This window comes from Nothobranchius furzeri, chromosome 1 (genome assembly GCF_043380555.1).
Source record: "Nothobranchius furzeri strain GRZ-AD chromosome 1, NfurGRZ-RIMD1, whole genome shotgun sequence".
In the NCBI taxonomy this organism is placed as follows: Eukaryota; Metazoa; Chordata; class Actinopteri; order Cyprinodontiformes; family Nothobranchiidae; genus Nothobranchius; species Nothobranchius furzeri.
This window is the reverse complement of record NC_091741.1, coordinates 30,169,137-30,185,509: the sequence shown is the minus strand read 5'-3', so window position 1 is coordinate 30,185,509 and position 16,373 is coordinate 30,169,137. Positions and strand designations below refer to the sequence as shown.

The 16,373-nt window shown below is 43.5% G+C and overlaps 1 protein-coding gene across 7 annotated transcripts in view; it reads left to right on the top strand.

Annotated features, from left to right (window-relative positions):
- Window positions 1–16,373, top strand: part of zgc:66433 (CRACD-like protein) — a 64,966-nt gene that overhangs the window by 36,807 nt on the left and 11,786 nt on the right. For 5 of the 7 annotated variants that reach the window (XM_070551705.1, XM_070551664.1, XM_070551746.1 and 2 more), the window contains 5 exons: window positions 6,754–6,836; window positions 9,363–9,537; window positions 13,051–13,177; window positions 15,874–16,014; window positions 16,167–16,232. In XM_070551705.1, the coding sequence (XP_070407806.1) occupies window positions 6,754–6,836; window positions 9,363–9,537; window positions 13,051–13,177; window positions 15,874–16,014; window positions 16,167–16,232 (592 nt within the window). The remainder of the gene's footprint in view (window positions 1–6,753; window positions 6,837–9,362; window positions 9,538–13,050; window positions 13,178–15,873; window positions 16,015–16,166; window positions 16,233–16,373) is intronic. The other 2 variants (XM_070551686.1, XM_070551757.1) reach the window with 1 other exon arrangement.

The following is a 16,373-nucleotide window of genomic DNA, read 5'->3' as shown; positions in this document are numbered from 1 at the left end:
TCACTCTGGTCCCAGTACTGCTGCACATGGGGTACAACCATTACCGGTTCCTAGAGTTAGCCCCTTTCTGCTGGGGTGATGATGAGCAGGCACCCCCGCCCAACGCCGAGCAAAGGAACCCACCACCGCAGACCCCAACCAGACGGCCAGCTCCCACTCCTAGCCTCCAGCCCCAGGAAGCCAAGCAACAGCAGAGGTGTGCTAAGACCCCTAGTCTCCCTCCGCCTGCTCCAATATAGTGTTAGTGAGTGTTGATGAGGTGTATTCCATGGCTGTGGTGAGTGGGCAGTGCGGGCACTGTCTGGCCTATGCCAGCTGATGCCACCACACCACCCCACTTGCACGCACAGCCCTCTGTGTCTTAAGTGCAGTTTAAAATTGGAAGTGGGCACCGGCACTCGGGATGAGGCTGAAATATCCCCCTGCCGAATGCCATTGAGTGTGCTCACTCCCAAGGCTCTGTGTGTGTGTTTGAGTGGAATGTCGTTGGTGGAAGTGTTTAAGGTGCAAATAAAATTGGGGGGCAGGTTGCCGCAGGAATGCCAAAATGGGATCCATACCCCCCACCTCCCGACTTGTCCACCCCACAAGGTCCTATGTGCATGTGATGTGAGGGAGCAGGAGAAGAAAAATGTGTGGGGATGGGGAGGAATGGCTGGTTGGCCCTAAGCCCTCCAGGGAGCCAGCTCCCCCACTGGCCAAAAATATCGGTTGTTAATTTCAGCCCAGTTTTATTCATAGGGCCGATACCGATATGTTAAAAACAATGACTAACATCGGTCGATATTGATATTGATGCTGATATATCGGACATCCCTATTTCTGACCTTTCTGGCAGTTTCAGAATAACCCCCAAATTCCACTACCTCCGCTCCGCTCCGCCCCCGCCCTCCGCAGCCGCTCGCTTCCGAACTCAATTTTTACTGGTACCCGCTCTACAACGGCTCCGCTCCGGTGCGGAGACCTGAGGGGGGCAAACAAGCATGCGCGGGATTTTCGAGATCTTGCGATACAGTCCGAGCAATAAACGCGGAAGTTAGATCCAAACACCCGTTGTGTGGGAGAAGCATCGACATGAACTGTTTAATCTGCCCATCATTTGTGTTGAGAGATCAGCAGTGTTTGGATCAACAAAGTGTGACTACTTTGATAGTAGAAACTGTATTTATGGCTTATTTTTGTGCATTTAAAGTTCAGCCGCCATTGATAGTTGTTAAAAGTTGTTAAACCTGTGCATATGAAACAAAAAACGCCTTTTGTTTAGCGATTTATTGTGAAAAACGGAAGATGTGCTTGCTCCTTTTCCTGTTGGGCCGTTGTGATTTCTGTCCATTTACTGCGGAGGTGCTCCGGCGTCCGGCAAAAATAGGATCGATTCTATTTTTGCCGGACGCCGGAACAGAGGGCGGCGCACGGCGCCGCACTGCCGGAGCACGGCCGCAGTAGTGGAATTGCTCTGATTGACTAGAACGGGACCGATTTTGCTCCGGCGTTCGTGTCGCGGAGGTAGTGGAATTTGGGGGTTAAGAATTACACGGATTCATCCTCTTGGCTCGTGATTGGCAAGGCTGTGGTTTAAATTTCCGGGACAGAGCAGAGCACTAGCGTTAGCAAACCCACCACACAGCAGAACTCCTCCAGGTTTATTTGTGGCGATGAAACATCAGTGTTGCAGAGCGAACCGAGTTAGTGGTAGATTAATGCTGCTGTTTGCCAATCAAAGGTGAGATGTTCAAATATCAGATGTTTCTCTATTTGAAAACTGCAGGTTTGAGTGTTTAGCAGCTCCTGAATAACTCGACGAAGGCTGGGGAGATCATTCAGCTGTTAGAATCATATGTGTCTGAGCAGGAACATATCAAAAACATTACTCATCAGCTGGTGCTACAAGGCTATTTGTGTGCACGTATGAGCCGAGTTTAACTGAACAACTAAGGTTAGTTTCAGCTCACCACCTAACAGTAACCAGTGAGGCCTGGGTCAGAGCCAAAATGCATTTAGTTGGCTTTAAATTCTTCAAATGTATTTTTATTCAAACATATTTAAAGCTTTTCAGTAGGCATGCTTTTATTGTGTTTGATCTGTTGGGTGTTGTGTCAAGTCTCATTTCCCATTTCACCCTGCTTCCTTAAAATTTCCTATCATCAACATGAGATATAAATGTCTGCCTGTCTGTGTGCCTGTTTCCTGGAGATGTTGTGAGGTGTGTGTGTGTGTGTGTGTGTGTGTGTGTGTCTGTGTGTGTGTGTGTGTGTGTGTGTGTGTGTGTGTGTGTGTGTGTGTGTGTGTGTGTGTGTGTGTGTTGTGTCCCTGTGACATCAAACAGGAAATGATCAGCCCAGTTGAAGCAGCTCATGAGAACGTACAGGGTAAGGACTAATTTCTGCTAAAAAGTTTATTTTACAACAGTATTTACCGTTAGAACATCTTCTGGGCTCAAAATTAGCTGTTTGTCTTTACCACTCTGCATTTTACACAGTCCCAGCCTCGCCTTGCCAAGCGGACTTTTTACCGCAATGGTGCCCCCTATTGGCTGGTAGATGTGAACATAAATCCAGTGTCCTGCCCGTCAAAATAATGTTTTGATCTTTTTTTTTTATTGCTGTATTTATTCTGCACACCTCTAAGTGCCCCGTGGAGGTATATTTTTTTAAATATAGCTTTTTATTAAAATGTTCCATTTTCCACCTTTAAAATTGGAAAGAAAAGTAGGTCAATGTGTGATAGGCTAGTCAGCCGCTAAATGGTGCCATCGGATAAAAGAAATAATCTGGACAGCGATGTTAAATTGGAATAAAAATCTTCCCCAAACTGTCATGACTGCACCCTCTTCAGGTCAGAACTCTGCAATATGTTGAATTTGAATTGGCCATAGCTATTGGCTAAGAGGTGCTCAGTGATGTTCCCAGTTCTGTATTACGTGTGTTGACAAGATGGAGGATCGATGGCTCGGGCGGGATTCGATCCCCGGATCCCTGGGTGTGAGTCACGCGCACTAACCAGTCAGTCAAAGGGACATCCTTGTGGCCAAGTTGCTGGGGCGCATGGTCAGTCGGGATACAGTGACAGGATGTCACACGTGGCTGCACTCCACTGGCCCCTCCTCCAGCTGGCTCAGCCACTCACGAGCTGATACGAAACAATTTGGCTCAGAGCAGCTGGCCTCTTTGAGGAAAAAGGACCTCCTCTTCTTTTAGTGAACGAGGTGGAGTGAAAATCCACAAGCATGCTGGTGTTTCTCTGTCTGCTACTGCAACTGAGTGGTCTGCGTGCGTCTGTGCTTGTTAACGGCTCGTTTCTCCAATGGAGAACCTCCCAAGAGCATGCAGGGGGTGGGGTGGGGTGGGATTTGCTGTCCGTCCCTGCCACAGCGCCATTCTCTCAGTCTGCAAGGCAATCCTTCCTTTTTGCACAGTTTTCATATGAGTGGTTTTGGTGGAGCAAGACTCTGAAGGGGGGTGACTTGCTCTTTAAGCATGCTGTGCATTTGCCCAGGGCTCTTATTGTGAAGAGTTATCAAAGGAAGTTATGTCATGTTAGGGCAGCTGATGTGTGGATAAAAAAGAACAGTCCTCTTAAAACTGCACAAGACTTCTGAGAAGAAAATGTATGTAAAACTTGTAGAAACTCGTTTTAATTTCTGGACAGTAATACGAAGCATGAGAAAAGCTGATTATACTGGTTCTCATGACCTACTAAGATGACTAAACTGCAGCTGGTGTGAATGCATAACGGTAACACTGATGAAAACCGCTTGGCATTTAAACAACCCCTCTGGAATGTTCCTGTTTGTATAATGCATAACTAACAGTAAACACAGCCAGCAAGAGGTTCTCCAGACGCTTCCTCGTGGAGAGAGGTGGAGAGCTAGTTCCAGAGATGTCGTGTTTTTCTTCAGTTCGCCACTGAGCCAGGTGATTTCAAGCAGCACAATGAATGAAACCGATTCAGTTGCCGAGCAGAACAAAATCACGGTATGGAGTCGACGATTTTGTTGTCATGAAGGGGGACTTGTTTGTCCCCAACAACATTTGTAATGACATTTTTGGAAAGTTCATCCTGTAACCAGGTTGCCAATTCAAACCCAGGCTCTTTCTGTCAGTCGCCGTGTCCTTTGGCAAGACATTTCTAACGAGAGAAAGGAAGAAAATAATCTTTTGTATAGCTCCTCTCACGATAAAACTCGAGGCGCTTCACAAAAAAATATTTAAAGTATAAAAAAGATTTCTAAAATTTTTTCAAAATATGTTTAAAATGAGAGAAAAAGTGTCACTAAAAAATAATGTAAGGAAAGGGAGAGAGAAAATGAATAGGAAAGAGGGAAATCAGCAGACCAGAGACTCTTTACATACCACATGGAGAGAATATCTGGAAAGATTACCGTTAGAGCCACCGTGGTAGTTGGGCAAGTCTTCGAAATTGTCGGGAAGGCAGGATCAGGTTAAAAACCTCTAATTATCTTGAATCTGACATAACTGGTTTAGTGCGCTCACTTAGCTTTTAGCATTAATGGAGTGAGAGCAAAGCGGAAAATACACAAATGTGCCTTCCATATATCAGTAGACCGCTTCCAGAAGCAGCCAGATTTGGACATGAAGCACTCACGCTGCTGCACGACCAGAACAATAACAACATCCGTCTTTCTAATGGGAGTTGGCCTGAGGTTGCTGGGAGTCTGCTGTTTGGAACATCTAAACATCTGAGAGCACACTAATGGACAGCTGAAGACGTCTGTTGATTTGAGTTACACCGAAGATCAGACGAGTCCCATTGTTCAGATGGAAATAAAAATAATTGTTTGTGGACACGATGAGATCCGTGGAAATAACCCTAACCCTGATGCAGAGTGTTGTACAGGACATACTCTACTCGTGTCAGGGTGGCGTTGACACTGTCATCACTAAGACACAGAGCAGTTAAATAACAGGATTTCATTGATGATGTCATCAGTAAACGGGTTGATCATGTGGTAATCCATGTCTGATCCCATAACTGGTGGTGGGTATGTTGACAAAATAACAAGATCTATTCCTCCACCTCTGAAGGCTAAATTCATGTGCTTCTTGTAGTAGTTTATTAAAAACTAAACCCAAGTAAAGATTGGTGAACTGGTGTTTTATCTCCAGCAGTCATCAAGTTAAACATGGGGGACACTCTGGACTAGTCTCTAGTCCATCCTAGGGACACACAAACAACCTTTCACTCGCATTTAGGGACAATTTAGTTTCCATTCAACCTAACATGCATGTTTTTTGTTGGTGGGAGGAAGCCGGAGTACCTGGAGAATTCCCGTGCATAGCTGGGGCGGACATGCTAGCGCAGCAGCTAGGTATTGAACCTGCTACATGCGAAAAATACATGTCACAATTGGTGGTTTCCAGTTTTTTTTTCTCCATGTTGTTCTAATTTCAAGCATCAACACACTTTTTGTTTTTTGCTTGAAACTCCAGGCTCACGAAGCAGCTCTTCTCTACTTTTATAGCAGCTCTGTCTCTCCATGGTGCGATGGCAGCTCTGGGGTGGGGCGTTCGCTCTGTAACTGGAAAGAGCCCAGGCTCGGCCATCAACAGTCATTGTGTCTTTGGACGAGACGTGTCAGAAGGACCGGTGGTGCCACATGGCGTTGCGTGAATTTTATTTTTCACTTGGTAGTAATATTGCGGTAATTGTCTGTACTATAAACAGCAATTGTGCCTTGGCGCTACAGAGGGAGGCATCATGAGGACATGGGGAGTTACTGCCGAGCTCCGGCTGATAACTATATTGAAAATGAAAGTAAACGCGGACTGTACGTTTTCGTTTTTGAACAAAATCAGCTGAGACGCCACAACATTGCTGAAAATTGACGACATTGTTTTGCAAAAATGGAAAATGGTGCAACATTTACCTACCATACACATATAGTACATCAAACTCTTCAGTTTCTTCTCCTCTTTCTCAAAATGTTAAAATATGACAGATATGAGGTAAGGTTTTTGAGATATTTTAGTTTATTTGGCACAACTTGTGAGGTAGAAATTAGCCCCGCGTAGTTGACGTACGCTGTCCTCACAGCTTTGTTAAGCTATCAGCTAACAAACGACCACCCAAGAGTTGCTTTCCTAATCTGAAGATCTTTATTAATGTTTTATCATCATAGCTGCAATATACATAATAATCTATATATTTTTTACTAATAAGCACATCTGGGTGTCACGCTTGGGGAGAATGAGATTCTGCTGCATTGGAGACAAAATAAAAATGGCACTTTTCCTGCCACCAACTTAAACCAAGTTGTCATTTTCACAGAAAATGTTTCAAATGAAAGCATGATAGGAGAAATGTGATGTTGGTAACCTAAAATGTTTTAGTTGGGAGTCGCAGCATATTTCGGTATTGGAAACCTAAGAGTCAGACAATATCGGTGTATCGGAGATTGGTAATAAAGCCGTTATTGAACATCCTTATTTTAAACAAAATTGATTTCAATATTGGTCAAAAATAACCTTGAGTGTAATTTTTTTTTTCTTTACTGAGCACCAGTGGTTTATGTCGAGTTAAAAACACAAGTTTGGATTGTTTCTTATCTCTTGAATCTGCTCACGTTACTGTTTGAGCCAGCCATTGTTTTTGCTTTTTTAATCAGAGATGTCAAATCTCAGTTTCAAGAGTAACCTTTTAATCTGTGATCTCTTTTCAGACTTATCTGATTTGTTATTATTGCTTGTTAAAGAAGAATAAAGAGTTGATGAGTATTTTCTGTGTCCCTCTCAGCAGTGACGGTGCTGCCATGGCGTCAGGATCCCCAGATGTGATGACCAGTCAGGAGCCTGCTGAGGTCCAAGAGGAGTGCTCAGGTAGAGAGTTATATGTGATGGATGGATACTGAATAAATAATAAATATAATAAATAAAAGGATACATAATAAAAACAGCCCTAGCTAAACAACACCTCCATCCCTGGGAATCACAGGCCCGTCAGTGTGAGGGTTTCCCTCGTAAAGGTCATTTCATTTCATTGTCACCTGAGGTCAGCTCTCCAAATGTTGACCTTAGACTCCATTAAAATCCCACCGCTGCTGTTCCGACTGTCTTCATGTTCATGACTGTAAAAATAAGTATTGGGAAAATCTGTCCCTGCTGCACAATAACAACAGAGCTGAATAACCTTCAAGGGCCTTTTCAGCTTCCTTTTAGAGCAGACCTTTAGTTTAATAGTGCATTATGCCTTAAATAGCTTCATGAATGGTGCGGTCGGGTGGTGCTTCCCCACCCTCAGTACTTAATCTTGGCTGTGCAGAGAAGCCTGGGAAGCATTTTGGAAGGTCCTCAAGTAAATATTGTGTGACTTTGTTTTGCCAGGCGCCGTAAAACAGGAAATCCACTTTATAGAAAAGGAAAATCTGTTATCTTTGTGTGTGTTGATGGCAAAGAACCAAGGTTAAAGAGACTAAGTGTAGTTTTTACCATTAATTTCTGGAAATATCCATCAAAATGTTGTTGAAAATGAATGAAATGATACCCAGTTGTTAAACTTTTGGCAGCTTCATAACATATAACTATAAAAATCAGGTCTAAAATACATGGGAGCGGGTCTAAGGCCCAATCCCAATACTCGCACTTGCACCCTCGTGCCCTTCAATTGCGCATTCCCAGCCAGGGGTGTGAGTGCATAGTGTGCCCTAATCCTCAAGTGCAGAAGTCGACCACGCCCCCATTGCACCTTTAATTTGCACTTCACTCAAGTCCACAGCGATGCGGACCTCGGGCAAGGGTATTACCCACAAGTCATTGCTGAAGGGAAACAGGCTCAAGTTCCTTTTCTGAAAAAATGTCATTTCTAATGAAATTAGTTCATTTTAGGACGATTAGTTGATGCTCTAAAACTTTTAGACAGAGCAGCAATAAATGTAAATGTATTTCAAATAACTGTTTGGCTGTTTGTTTAAAATTTGTTAATAAAGGTTTTTGAAAAAAGTATTAGCGACCAGCATCCCGGCATGTGCTGCAACCGATGACACAATGCTCCCTCTATCAATTCTGCAATTATTTGCACACTTGTGTACTATCACTCGAACCCTACTGCGCACTTTCTCCAAGTGCACTTTGCTGAAGTCCGTAGGGCGAGTATTGAGATTGGTTCAAGTCTCTGGGCGACGCCATATTAGATGCCATGTTTCCTTCTACAGGAGCCCATGAGGACAAAATGCATTTACTGATCTGTAACAAACGGTTACAAAACGTTCATCATTCTTAAATGATGTTGTTTTACACATTTACCTGTCCACTTGTTGCCAGTGAGGAAAGGGAGTCTGGTGTGCTTGTTAGTTTGCTAAAGTTTGCACTCCCAAGGGCTTTTTGAATAATTCAACACCAGCAGGCAAGACGCTCCAGAGTTGTTTATAGCACTGAAGCTAGTAAACGGGAGCAACCCAGAAGTTGTCTCTTGTACCCTTAAGAAGCCACAGCATATTTTTGTTCTACTCTTAATTTCAGGTGAAGCAGGCTAAAGGCTAACGTTCAGCTAACAATGCTAACGGTGAGTTAGGATCAGTCTGCTCTGAAAATATCTTGAGCTACTTTTTCAGCCACCAACAACTAGATATTACAGTGAAATGTTTGTGTGAAGCGAATAATGACGTCCAAATGAGTCTTTCAAAACTAACGGCAAGCAACCACACTCGCTCTAATGCCAGAGAAACACTACCGTTGTAAGTGTAGTAAGTGGTCACTGGCACCCAAGCGTGCTAACAATGTATTTATCTACTAATCTTATCATCTAGAATCTTCTGGTGCTCACCCATAGCTGGCAAAAGCCATGAAAGGGATTTGATTGTTTAGAAAAATGGACCTCAGTCACCTGAATTGACCACAGGCTGACATTCTTACAAATTATATGGTAATTACACTTTCTTGTTTTGAGTAATAAAAAAAGATTCTGCCAATGGAGTAAGAAAATGTTGCTTGGTTAGAATAAAACTAGCAAAATAATCTAATCTATTAGTTTCATAGATGCATGATCCCAACGGTAAACTACAGATTTCATGTGCAGAAATTTGTATTTTTATGCACTTTTCAGCACTGAGGCTTCTGGGAGACTTTTAAAAGTAATTAAAATATATTTGTTGTCATTATCTTTGTTAATATTCCATCTCACGTTGTAGCCGTTTCATAGGTTTGTCAAGTGGAGCTGAGGCATTTTCTCCTATGGTGCCCACAGATGTTGACTGTGATAGGGTTCCTGTCGCTGTCACTGTCGCTGTGTGGGGTTTCTGCTGAAAACACAGTGCTCATCACTCCAACTACAGACTCTGTGTATTATTAATGTACATCGGTGATCAGCTCTGGAAATGTAGCTGTAATTCTTCTTTTCTGTCTCTTTAGGAAAGAAGAAATCCAGATTCCAGACTTTTAAAATGTTCTTTGCTAGAAAGAAGAGGAAGGAGCCCCAGACGACTGAAGGCGAGGGGGGCCTTAAAGCGAGCCAGTCCAGCGACAATGTCAGCGAAACATCAGAGAACAACACACTCACTCGTTCGGAGAAAGAGAGGGGGTCTGGGTAGGATCACACGTGTGTTCACAGATAAATACGGGGGGTGGATTCAGGATGGGAAGATTGTGTTTTCACATCCATCTCCTGCTCCGCTGGACTCACCTCAGCAGAGCTTCCTGTTTTTGTTACATCTACTGGAAGGTCTTTTCCTGAGGAGAGATCCTGGAGTTCTGTTTTCCTTTTGTCATGCCACTTCCTGCCTTGTCTGCTCTTTATGTGAGTCACAAGATACAACTTGTAGGAACTTACTGCAGTCATCGTCACAAATCCCACAACAAAAGAAAGTCAGGTTTATATAGCAGGTTTATTCCCACAGAATAAAAGGGATTACCATCTAAACTATAGTTGGGTCGTTTAAAAGGATTCCAGCTCTCTGAAGTCTACTTTTCAGAGGTCTGACATTCTATATTTAAAGTCCTTGTTTACTCATTACATGTAATATTTTAATTGTCTGGTATTTTGAAATCTGGGTTTTCATAAACTAAGTCATAATTACCACAATTATAACAAATCTATTTTAATAACATCTGGCTTTGTTGACAAGATAGCTTCAGGAACGGCCTTTGTTTGGAGAAATGGTTCTACAGGACTGTTGAGCTAACAGCTAGTGTTAACTTAAGCCTCATCTATACGTCACCATCAGCCCGAGTGTGGAGTTGCACAAATGCATTGATAGAGACGTTATCCTTTCAGGCTTCTCTGTTCCCTGGGGAGTGTTGCAAAGCAATTCTTCGCCAGGACAACGGAGAGCATAGTGCTTTTCCTCCTGCCACCATTGCAGTCACGTATCTAGCCCACGATAGTATACGTTTGTGTTTGTGAGAGATGTCCGATATTATGGGGAGAGAGGTCCAGAGTCTGGGGGCCACAGCAGCAAATGATCTCTCCTTTGACCTTTAGCCTGGTGCTGCGCAACCAGTAGGCTTTGGTCACTGGACCTCAGGGACCTGCTGGGGGTGTAGGGACTGAGAAGATCACCAATGTATGATGGTGCTTGTCCGTGTAAGGCCCTATAGGCCATACTGGCAGCCATTGAAGCTGGAGAAGTGGGGTGATGTGGGTGTACTTGGACAATTTGGTCAGACACCAAGCACAGGTCTCTGACTTTGGGAACCAGCTTTTCTAGAGCACAAATAAAGATCTCAGTCTTGTCTTCATTCAAAGTTCCCAGTCATGAAGGTTTTAATGGAGTCCAAGCAGGTGTGTAACAGCTGCAGTTAAGACATCTCATGGGGCTTGAAGGCAGTTGGATGTCATCTGCATAAAGATGGTAGGAGATTCCTTTGAAGGAGCTCAGGATGTGCTGAAGAGGAAGCAGATAGAAGAGGAAGAGTAGAGGCCCCAGCACAGAACCTTGTGGGACACCATGGGTGAGGGGGGTGGCGGAGGACCAAAACTTGGAAACGTCCACAGAGAAAGAACGCTCTGACTCCACTCCACTCCAGAGCTGATCCTGAGAGTCCTACCCAGTCTCTCAGCCTCTCCAGTTGCAGGTGATGGTCAACGGTGTCGAAGGCTGTAGTCAGGTCCAGCAGGACCAGAACATATACCTTTAAAGTTTTAAAACTAGAATGTAATCAATAGTTCAATGAACTAAAGAGCAATTTCCAGATGGTTCACAAGGCTGGGTTTTAACACTTGTTTAACTCCATGACATGAAATAAAGGTAAATAAAATCACTTAGATCACAAAATCTTAAATTTGACTAAAATTGGTTGAAGCAAAAGTGAATACACCTCGCAACAAAAACTACTACATCTAGTATTTTGTATGATCACTGTGATTTTCAAGGACAGCGCCAAGTCTTCTAGGCATGAAATGAACAAGTTGGCGACATATTTGCAACTATCTCTCTTTTTCCATTTTTCAAGAATAACCTAAGTGGGGTGTACTCTCTTTAGCAACATGGGCTTGAATGGATTTGTTAGGAAAATCACTTTTTTTGTGTGAAAATGGACAAATCCTGTTTGCAATAAATGGCCCACATTTGTGGAAGTATTTTATAGTATGTTATCTCATAGAAAATGTTGATTCTGAAAAGAAACTAAAGGTTTTCTGGCAAATGCAGTGATGAAATGTATTCATTTATGCTGAGCACTGTGTGTGTGTGTGTGTGTGTGTGTGTGTGTGTGTGTGTGTGTGTGTGTGTGTGTGTGTGTGTGTGTGTGTGTGTGTGTGTGTGTGTGTGTGTGTGTGTGTGTGTGTGTGTGTGTGTGTGTGTGTGTGTGTGTGTGTGTGTACCAAGTTTCATTGATTAAACAATCACATAACTTTTATCCAACAGACACAACATAACTTCTAGAGGTGCTGAAAAAAATCGATTCACGTCTGAATCGGGATTCATATTTATAAAGATTCAGAATCGATTCACAAAGGTTCTTCCAAGAACTCAAATATTTGGCAAGTTACAGGTTTGAGGTGCACTTTTTTGATCTTTGTTATCCAAACAAGAATACACACACACAGAGACTCAAAATGCCGGAGCAGTTTCCAGGCCAGACCGAGGCTCTACTGAGGCCTTTCCCCGGAGCTAGCTCTGTGGTCACGTGGGTCTGATGCTCATTAATTATACAGAATTTTAGGCTTTTAATACACTTAAACAGAAGAGTGAGAAAAAAATTCACCCCCCTCAGAGTTGTCATGAGCATAAACTAGATCATTTAAACCTAAAACATGTTTTGGTACCAGGCTGTAAACATGTTTATTTCAGCTGTGAAATTGGTATTTTTAACATGGGAGTCAATGAGGATTTGCTCGCTTCTGACACCAGCCCCTAGTGGATGAGGGTGGAACTGCAATTTTTGGTACTTCCGGGTTGAGACCAATTTCTGAGACGCGTTGTGGGGGCTTGGTCCTGCCGGCAGGAGGCCCCCGGGTCGACCCAGGACACGTTGGAGAGGTTACATCTCCAATCTGGTCCGGGAACGCCTTGGGGTCCTGCCGGAGGAACTGGTGGAGGTGGCTGGGGAGAGGACGGTCTTGAGCTCCCTAGTTGGGATGCTGCCCCCGCGACCCGGACCCGGATAAGCAGAAGAAGATGACGACGACGACAAATTGAAATTCAAAACTTTTCAGAGTTTTCTTTTCCATAACTTTGTATCACACACACAAACAAAATGGCATCCAGACGAGTGGAGAAAATTAGCCCAAATGGAGAAAAACGTCCCTAATAATGCATGCGGGTTATTTAGATGCCTGCTTCCAATAGTATAGTTTTGTTAAGAGACCAATGGAAATGTTTAACTTCATGAATCTCGAAGATTGTTTCACTTTTATTTGGATTTAGTTGACACACTCTTCACTAGAATGAAATAAACGGTGACTCGGCTGCTCGGGAAACCTTATTGAAATAAAATTATGATTATGTACCATTTTCCACAGAAGCTCACCTCAAATGGCTGAAAAATTCATTTAAGCCTTGGAATATATTCTTTTTTTATTTCATCATGAATACGTGAAATTCATTATTTCTTCATGCCGTCTCCCCCCCCCCCAACCTCCCCCCCCCCCCCCCCCCAGATCAAAGATCAGTCTGGGCAACAAGGCCTTGTCGCATGACTCTGTCTTTGTCTCAGACTCGTCAGAAGCCACTGAGGGACTCGGAGCGTCTCAGGACAGCATCCATGGGAAAGTCAAATCACTGCAGGTAAAAATACAACATCGGTGGTATGGGTCATGTGACCTCTGACCACAGAAGTTAAGACTGGATTGTAACATGTGAAGTGTTGATAATTTAGGGGAGGTGATGAAAATGGCAAGATTTCAAACGTATACAGTGGGTATGGAAAGTATTCAGACCCCGTCAACCTTTCTCTTTGTTATGTTGCAGCCATTTGCTAAAATCCATTAAATTAATTTTTTTTCTCATTAATGTACACACAGCACCCCATGCTGACAGAAAAACACAGAATTCTATAAATGTATCCAGATTTATTAAAAATGACAAACAGAAATATCACATGATCCTAAGTATTCAGATACTTTGCTCAGTATTCAGTAGACGCACCCTTTTGAGCTAATACAGCCGCGAGTCTTCTTGGTAAAGATGCAACAAGTTTCTTACACCTGGATCCTTGCAGATCCAGTCCAGTTCTGTCAGGTTGGATGGTGAACGTTGGTGGACGGCCATTTTTAAGTCAGGGCTCTGGCTGGGCCATTCAAGAACAGTCACAGAGTTGCCGTGGCGCCACTCCTTCGTTAGTCTAGCTGTGTGCGTAGGGTCGTTGTCATGTTGGGATGTAAACCTTCGGCCCAGTCTGAGCTCCTGAGCACTCTGGAGAAGGTTCTTGTCCAGGATATTCCTGTACGTGGTCACATTCATCGTTTCCTCTATTGCAACCAGTCGTCCCGTCCCTGCAGCTGAAAAACACCCCCACAGCATGATGCTACCACTGCCATGCTTCATTGTGGGGAGTGTATTGGACACGTGATGAGCAGTGCCTGGTTTTCTCCACACATACCACTTAGAATTAAGGCCAAAAAGTTCTATCTTGGTCTCGTCAGACCAGAGAACCTTATTTCTCACCATCTCGGGGTCCTTAGGTGTTTTTTTTAGCAAACTCCACGCAGGCTTTCATGCATCTTGCACTGAGGAGAGGCTTCTGACGGGCCACTCTGCCATAAAGCCCTGACTGGTGGAGGGCTGCGCTGATGGTCGGCTTTCTACAACTTTCTCCCATCTCCTGACTGCTCATCTGGAGCTCAGCCGCATGATCTTTGGGTTCTTTACCTCTCTCACCAAGGCTCTTCTCCCCCAGTAGCTCAGTTTGACTGGACGGCCTGCTCTAGGAAGGGTTCTGGTCATCCCAAACATCTTCCATTTAAGGTTTATGGAGACCACTGTGCTCTAAGGAGCCTTAAGTGCACCTTGGCCAGATCTGTGCCTCGCCACAATTCTGCCTCTGAGCTCTTCAGGCAGTTCTTTTGACCTCATGATTCTCATTTACTCTGACAAGCACTGTGAGCTGTGAGGTCTTCTGTAGACAGGTGTGTGACTTTCCTAATCAAGTCCAATCGGTACAGTCGAACACAGCTGGACTCCAATGAAGGTGTAGGACCATCTCAAGGATGATCAGAAGAAATTCAAAGTACCTGAGTTAAAAATGAGTGTCACAGAAAAGGGTCTGAATATTTAGGACCATGTGATGAATTCAGTTTGTCTTTTGTAATAAATCTGCATGCATTTCTAAATTTCTGTGTTTTTCTGTCAACATGTGTGTTGTGTGTACATTAATGAGGAAAAAAATGAATTTAATTATAGCAAACGGCTGCAATATTACAGTGAAAAATTCATGGTGGTCTGAATACTTTCCGTACCCGCTTTATCAGTCACATCGAGTCAAAAATGAGAAAGCATAAGACCCAGATGGACAAGCTGACCTCTGGTGACCCCAGGAAGCTACCAGGAAGTCAGAAACCAGCAGCTTCCTGAGGGGATTTGCTGAAAAAGGCAAACTTCTGCCTGCCGCAAAAAAAAAACAAGGAAACATTTATATTTGAAAGTACCCCAAATGAAACCAGTGTTGGGAATAATGCATCACAGAGGTAAGGAGTTACAGAAGTATTCTAAAACATTGCTTTTAAAAAGTATGGAAATATTTTAGTCGCTACTAATTCAGCTGCGTGAGTTACAATTACGAGCGTGGCTAAAAGGGTTTTCATTGGTTAAACTTTATTTATAAAGCACTTCAAAAACAGCCCAAACCGACCAAAGTGATTCAAAGACGCTTCAGCAGGATACAAAAACATAAAAACTTACAAAAGTACAATAAAACATGAAAAGTGACTAAAATAAAACAGAATCGGAGCGCTCATATTCGTGGAAGGCCAAAGTAAAGTGGTTGGTCTTTAAATACGCCTTTCTAACATGTGCTGGCTGAGTTTCACTTTATTCTGAAAAGTCAGAAATGACCAAACTAAACAAATTCAGTCCTGATGGGAAAGGTTTGGTTCATCAAAAATCTTGTTGTGCATTTTAATCTTTTTTAGACACGAATAGTTGTAAAAATAACTGATGGTCGAGTTTTCAAAAACCGCGTTGTTCAGTGTTTGCTCTGTGCTGAAGCAAATGAGAGTCTGAAACAGGGAACTGATTAGGTCTCTGTTTGAGTTTCTGTGATTGCACACACACACACACACACACACACACACACACTGCTCCCACGCACCTTTTATACTTTTGCTTTAGCTCATTAATCCAGAAGAAAGATGGGACACTTCCTCCTTATCATGAATCTAACACCCGATAAACACCTTCCCTCCTCACTGGAAGTCTACATCCTGGGGTTGGAAGTGTATGATCTGATAAGTTGCTGTGACACCGATTGTGTGTCTGATTGGCAGCTGCAGCTAAAGCAGGCCATCAGGCTGGGATCTCCTCCATCCTTGATGTGTGTGAAGAAGACAGAAGATGCTGGAACCATGTCTGAGGATGATGGTCTACCCTGTAGTCCACCTGAATACACAAGCCACCGCGCCGAGCTGGTAACTCTCTCTCTCTCTCTCTCTCACACACTCACACACTCACACACTCACACACACACACACACACGCACGCACGCACGCACACACACCAGGTTGTTTTTAGACTAAAATGGTCGTGTTGTTATGCTCTTCATTCTCACCGATTCCTTTAGACGCAGGCTCAGAGGAACGGCTCCAACAGCTTGCTGGCTGTCGACAGTGATGATGATGATGGCAAGGTAATCAAGATGTTCACGTTTTAGCCCTGTGCCTTGCACTGACTTAAAGGGATACTAGGCAGTTTTGCTTGCTTTTAGCACCCCCTAGTGTTTATTAGCAGAAATGAAACCTGAACTTATCTTCTTGCTGTGCGTTCATCT